Source organism: Protobothrops mucrosquamatus, unplaced genomic scaffold (assembly GCF_001527695.2).
Source record: "Protobothrops mucrosquamatus isolate PMUCROS unplaced genomic scaffold, P.Mucros_1.0 scaffold193, whole genome shotgun sequence".
Classification (NCBI taxonomy): Eukaryota; Metazoa; Chordata; class Lepidosauria; order Squamata; family Viperidae; genus Protobothrops; species Protobothrops mucrosquamatus.
The window spans coordinates 258,618-265,895 of record NW_015386549.1 but is presented as its reverse complement, the minus strand read 5'-3'; the positions used below and the strand labels follow the sequence as shown (position 1 = coordinate 265,895).

The 7,278-nt window shown below is 37.2% G+C and overlaps 1 protein-coding gene across 1 annotated transcript in view; it reads right to left on the bottom strand.

Annotated features, from left to right (window-relative positions):
• Positions 1-247: 247 nt before the first annotated feature.
• CUNH8orf74 (chromosome unknown C8orf74 homolog) overlaps positions 248-7,278 on the bottom strand; it is a 30,635-nt gene continuing 23,604 nt past the window's right edge. Inside the window, exons 3-4 of the mRNA XM_015813765.1 lie at positions 6,349-6,749; positions 248-1,197 (exon numbers count right to left, since the gene is read on the bottom strand). Of these exons, the coding sequence (XP_015669251.1) occupies positions 928-1,197; positions 6,349-6,749 (671 nt within the window). The 3' untranslated portion in view covers positions 248-927. The remainder of the gene's footprint in view (positions 1,198-6,348; positions 6,750-7,278) is intronic.

The following is a 7,278-nucleotide window of genomic DNA, read 5'->3' as shown; positions in this document are numbered from 1 at the left end:
CAAATAATAGTTGATCTTCCCTTAAGTTCCTAGAGTATCTGTGCATTAGCCTAAACTAAAGGCAACTGAGAAACCTAAAAGCTATTGGAGGGTGGAACCCAGAAACTGAACTGCATTCCTGTTTAATTTGTTGATGAAAGATCAAAACCAAGAGATCCCCAAAGAGGAAGTATCTGGCAGGAGAACGGGGCAAATGGTATCTTGATAGCCGTTGCTTTGACTTAAAATATCCAAATTTAAAAATAAATAAAAATTATCCCTCTCCCACCAATTGTATATTTATCTGAACTTTAAAATGATGCTTGAATATTCAGGATTACAATGTGTACAAAACCCATTGACCTAATGTAGGCAATTAAACATGCATGTATATGCTGCTGGCTATAAGAATGTGGCTTTAAGAACTTTGGCATATGGCATAACTTCAATAAATTTCCCCAGCCAACGTGCAGCACTATTCATGCAAAAGCTGAAAGAAAAACCACAGAAGCACAGAGCAGATTACTGGATTCCTTTGCTAAGGAATGCTTGCCGATTCTCAGATTCTAATATGAATATTAGAGTTTATTTGTTTAATTCTATCCTCTGTACGTAAAAATACTCAAGTTTTGTTCTCCTAAGATGGCAATCTATTTTAAAATTATGTTATTTAAACTAAGCGATGTAGAAGTTTCACATAATGGATATATGATGTGTCTCAATCTATTCACAGTACCTTGCATAGCAAATTGAATATGTCAGAATGAAAGAATCCTTTCTTTTAAAATGCAAACATCTGAACCGTACCTCCAGTCTGAAGTAGTATCACTCTGGAGAATCAGAGGCAAAGTACTTAGAATGCCTGGAATAAAAAAGTACAATTATAAGGAGATGCATGGATTGCTTCCTCATTGAAGGGTGCACAATAAGAGAACCCCAAAGCAATCTTCATTTCTTTTTCTTCTTTTGGTCCTTCTCCATTTTGTCTTCATTTTCTAAAGGGTTGTCCTGTGTCTTCTTTTGAAATTTGCTTGATTTTTTTCCTCGCAAGTCAGGGCAGAATGGAGGTGGGTATGGAACAGGTGAACTGAGCATCAAGGCCTTTTTCTCAAGCTTTAATTCCAAGATTTCAAAGGTAGTCTGGATCTCATGTTGAATAATATGATGCAGGTTCTGGATCTGAGTTTTAATTGCTTCATTGACTAAAGATATCAGTGTCTGGAAGACAACATTAATATATCTGAAGTTTCTGATATATTAAACAATTAATATGGTTGGCTATTGATTGATTGGTTAACAAGATTATAATTTGCTTCAATCTGAATAGATGTGAATGTGTTGAATTTACCTGATCCTGGGTGATCATCTAAAGAATCACTTGAGGGTCTCTACTGAGTGGTGAATAACACATAGAAAAATACAGTGCAAAAATAGTATAAAAATAATGTAAAAACAAAAACCACTAATACAATCAGTATTATCTCTGAGGAAATTTATAGTCCATTGGGGCAAATTGGAATGGTATTTTTAACCATTTGGTCGTGTCTGACCCTTGGTGAATTTATAGGCAAATGTTCTCCATGCTACCCTGTCAAGCACAGCTTCTTTCAATTGTATTAATTTTATTTGATTGCAGAAAACAAAAACACTTAAACCAATATTGATCTCCATGAGGAGAGCAGTACAGGGAGTATAGACTACCCCAGAATGCCTAACATTTATTCCACACTCTATGTGTAGTGCCCATTATGAGGAATGGGAACTCTCAACAGATTCTCTTTGGATGGTCAGACTGGTCAGGCAAATTCAATTATGGCAAAATATTGTCCAATAAAAGCTGGTACTATACCATATAAGGCATTTTTGAAGAGACTTGAATATGAAAACATTTGAGAATACTTGCAATTTATAATGCCTTGTTAAATCATTAGAATCTTATTGGACCTTTGATTAGATGAAAAAGAAATCTCCTCATTGCATAGAAGAATGGACTTCTATACCAGTTACTTGCATACCCTAATAATTCATCAACTAGTAAATAGTTACAGGATTCTCTGAAGCCCTGTGAAAAGATAACAAAAAAATATGGCCAAAGAAGCAGTCATACTATTGTATATTGACAGCAATTCCTTTTGCTGGATGTTGTCTGACATTCTTAAATCCATTGCTTATAGCAGGGGTGTAGCCCACTCCATTGCCAGCAATGGAAAAAAAGTCACGATACATTGCGACACGTCACGTGACGTTGCGAGTTTGACACCCCTGGTTTATAGCCTTTTAGTGAGGTGAAAGTAAAAATGACCTAGACCATTTCCTCATTAATGAGTATATAATATTTTTATAACATTGCTTAATTATCTTTGAGGTTTACACAGCATATGCTTCTTTTCATATATTGGCACACCAATGACTGAAGAATACTATAACTTACTAGTGAAAAAACATGAATAAGTTTCCTGTCTACCTAACTTTATTTTATTTGTTCATTAACTTTGTTAATACTTTGTTAATGCCAGCTGAAAATCAAATGACCAACCTCCCATGTTATCTTTATTTGTAAGAATGAGTCTGGGCCCCACTTAATCCTTCTATAATTACACAACAAGAATAATAGGAAGCTGTGAATTTTCTTTAAAAATTCTTCTTCCTGGGAAAATATTAAAGTATGCTAAAGCAACAGGAATAGTAATATGGACAGGTAAACAGAGAAGTGGTAAATGCATGTTTTACAATGGAACATACACAAACATGAGATCCAAGGAGGACTAAGAGATGGGTTTCTCGGTTTCCACATGGCAGAGTAGCAGGAGAGGTATTCAATAACAGCAGGTTGCTATAATCATTGATTGCAACGATATACATTGCAATGGAATGAGAAGAAGTCCATATGCCAGCTGAAATCTAGTCACATCCTCAGTGACTAGATAGATGTGCACATGCATACACACACACACACACACACACACCCCTGCTGAAGGGTGGGGCTTGGGAACATAATTTTAATCTGATTATAAAGCTGGGAAGGAGCCAACAAAACAGCGTGGGGACCTAGGATATCATCTAGGTCTAGGTGGCAGCTGGCAAAATGTATGAATGATACTGGTCAAAAGAATTCTTTTAGTCAATTTCCAAAAGTTGTTGAGTTTGGAGGACATCCATCAGACCTTGAAGACCTCAGTGATGATAGGCTGAATTTAGGAACTGGGAATAGCAAAATTTGGATTTTTTTTCTCTATATACAGAATGGTATTGAACAAAAAAATGATTAGGGAATTATATCCCAGCAATCATTACTTGAGTTCAAAAGGTGATATTCTCTCCGTTCATTTGAATGTACTTGCCTTTGCTGGCAGCTCAATGAAATACAAATGCATAACATTAATGGCCCATTCATTTCACTCCACAGATGGGCTGACAAGTGAAAAAAATTGCCTCTGACTTCCCTAAACAATACGCTACAGGGCAGAGAAGAACCAGAAAAGCAAGCCCAGGCAGGTGGGAATTTTTAATCTGGAACGTGATAAAATCGTCAGAGATAGATTATGCAAATCAAAGATAGAGAGAGAAGAAACAATGTTTTGGAGGAGGCAACCTAAGTCATAACCTTGATGTGCTGTCAATTTACAGTGTGAACTTCACGTTCTGAAATCTTCAGGGCAAAATAAACAATGCAAACTGTAATCAATAAGCAAACAGCAAGTTTAAGAGCCATAGTGAAATAACCATATTGCTCTCCCTCAACACATACAGGCGTGTTGGATTTCAACTTGCATTATTTCCTTCAACCACTTCAGCACTTTCTAGACCATAGGAATGATATGATGTCCTCCTATGGGTAGCTAATCAGCTCTTCTTGACTTGAGAAGTGGTCTTGTGGGTTAGTTGGTTGTTCAGATGAATAAAATAATTGGATTCATACAACATGTGCTTTATCTGGTTGCTTGCTTAATGTTCTGTCTTTGCACAATATATTGAAGCATTAACTAGCCAAACAAACTGGGTTTGCACGACATGCTAAGCCAGTAAAAAACAAGTGAATGCAGCCACACTATTATTGGTTGTTAAGCATGTCGCAGGAACATTGCCAATGTATAATTAGCAGAGTAGCAGATGACGAAACAGAGAATGAGGGAGTGACAAAGCTTTTGAAAACATTTTGAGGGCAAGAATAAGAATTTAGAAATAAGAGTCAGGCCTAAAGTTTCTATTTTTGTTATTAAATTTTGTGTTACATAAGAATAGAAGGCTCTCCACCAAATCCAGGGTCCTAAACTTTATAAACCTGACAGATTCCTTAAAGATCATAAGCAAAACAAGAAAGTAAGTGGGGCATTGAAGAGATACAGAAATATCTGTTTACTGCTATCTGCTATACTGTTAGGATTTTTACAATTCAGATATAGTAGCTCTCAGTTTTTTCCTTCTGTCCATACAGTATTCAACAGCAAAAGGGTATTGACACTGAATGTTCTATTTATCACATTCTTTAAATTTGTATAGTTCTCTTTTAAGAGCATCCATTGGCCATTGCCATATCTAGCAGAAATAAATCTAGAGATGAATCAAAAGCTCTGCTAAAAAGTGTGTTCTTTGATCTATGTTCTCATTGCAAGGGGTAAAATTACATTGTATAAATCAAACATATTATAAACCTCTATTGTATCATTTGTTTCCCAAGACCAAGTGTCCCCAAAATATTTGCACTTTTCCTTATGGGAATGATGTCCCTCAGCCTCCCTGATATTAATTATCCATTTATTTATTTTGGTTTGTTCTAATGTTTTTATATGCTGCTGCTTAGAGTTCTTTTAGAGCATGTCACAAACATATTTAAAATGTGTCACAAGGAACATAATAGATCAACAGCATAAAACATATTCAATAATATGTTTGAAAATAGAACTTTTTAAAAAATCTAGTATTATAGCTAATACAGTAAAGATTAAAAAAAAAAGATTGATAGGAATGCCCACACCAAGACAGGTTCAATACTGAAAAGGGCTTAATTCTGATTAAACCTGATAATTCAGGATGAAAATACCTATTACTAGCCATTTAAGGCCCTCCGCTCCCAAATCACGTGGATTCAAGCAATCCTTTAAAATCCTCACCCCAAGAATTTGTGATTTAAAACTCATCCCAGAACTTTAAAGTTAGGTAGGTAAATTTGGAAGAACCAACCCTGATTCAGAAGCATTGTCCTTTTAGTGCATTGGGGTACCTGTGGGTATGGTATAGTATGGCTAGGCAAGGGGTAGGCAACCTCGGCTCTTTTATAACTAATGGACATCAACTCCCAGAATTCCTGAATCAGCTATGAGTTGAAGTCCACGAGTCATAAAAGAGCCAAGGTTGCCTACCCCTGGGCTAGGCTGACTTCATCTTTGGTACTAGAAGAGATGCCAAGAGCAAAGAAACAAAGGCTTCTATTTTGTGGCAAGCATTTGACGTGTTCTTTGGGGTCAGTCTAAAAACCAAACACAGGATCTGCTCTTTAAGCATGACTTGTTTAGTTTTTGAAACTGTAAATGGGACCTCATGCATGCTCCTTTATAGGATGCCCCATTCATCCTCAGCAAATAAATACTTAGCATTTTGTGACTATGATTGAGCATCTGATACACCTTGGACTCTTCTTTCTTTCTTTCTTTCTTTCTTTCTTTCTTTCTTTCTTTCTTTCTTTCTTTCTTTCTTTCTTTCTTTCTTTCTTTCTTTCTTGTTTTGGGGTCTTGCCCAGCATGCTCAAACTCCCCTTGTATTTCTCAACAGCAATAATTGATTTACAATCCTGTTATCACTAGCTAATTTCATTAATGGAGTTAGTGAACATTTCTACTCTGAGGCACTCTATTTTTTATAGCTTAGAAGAAGTCTAGATTATCCAAGATAAAGAATTTTCAGCTATGATACCCACTAAGGAGCCTCTGGATATCCTTTCTATTTTGAGAATCTATAATCTCCATGCCAGAGTTCCCTTTGTGAATGGGCAATTCCTGACCCCCATTTCATGGCAGCCTGAGTGCCCATGGCATGTTTTCAACATTTGAAATGTAACTGCTGGTTAAAATTTGAGAAACCTTAACGGCTAGGCCTAATCAAAGTTCCTTAGAAGAGATTAAATGAAATCCAGTGGTGGTCAACTACCTATTACTTATATGTAACAATAATAATTTAACAATACACAGTGTTAAATTAACAATATCCTAGAGAGAGGTGGGGGGAAATGGCCCTTTTATGACTTATGGACTTCAACTCCCAGAATTCCTGAGCCACCCATGCTGGCTCAGAAATTCTGGGAGTTGAAGTCCACAAGTCATAAAAGGGCCATCGTTCCCCACTTCTTTAGAGGATACTACATTCTTCATTTACCTCTGTGTTAAGGGTCTGTGTTTGTCTTCTGACCCTTTGGTACACGTCCCGGAGCAGACTTTCCCGCTCTGCATGCAAATTTTCTCGGATATGCATTATACTGGCCTGTTTTTCTTCTTCAGCTGCACAGAGAACAGCTAATTGTTGTTGGTAGTTCCACATTTCAATATCTATGCCTTCATTCAAAGGAGGGGGATTGGGGGGAGCACAGACCTCAAGAATGGCAAATGTCTGATTGCGGTCTCTCTCCCGAGTCATCACAAACTGGTACAGCCAATAATGCTTAAGAAATGTGTTTAAAAAGTAATCATACACAGCAGACTTCTGGAAAGAGGAGAGGTGAACCGGAAAGCCAGTCAGTTTCTCTTGAAGGATTTTAATGGCTTGCAACAGGGGAAAACCTGAAAGGAAGGGGGGAAAAAGAGCAATGATGCATATACATTTGACAAATACGAATAAAAAAATAAACACAACAACTTCTGGGATATCTCCCTGCTGTTTACTCAACCTACAGAGGAAGAGATAAGAATTTACAAATGCCGAAAAGACAGTCCATGTGAATGGCTATCCTTAACTCTATCTTATTCATTTGTTTTCCAGGAAAATTTAAGTCTTTTGGTCCCAAGTAAACTATCAGGAGCTGCTAAAAATAAAAAGAGGGGAAGGTAGGAATAGAGATCCTAGGATAGAAGCCCTAGTCCTGTTTTTCATCACTGCAACAGCTTTATTTGGGTCTCTCTCTCTCTCTCTCTCTCTCTCTCTCTCTCTCTCTCTCTCTCTCTCTCTCTCTCTCTCTCTCTCTCTCTCTCTCTCAAAAAAGGGGAAGGGAAACAATAGCAGAGGGGAGATGCAAAAAGGAGGAAGGGCACATCCAACAAGGAAGACAACCATTGCCCAGCTGCCTCACCCATAGGGGTATGTTGGGGACAT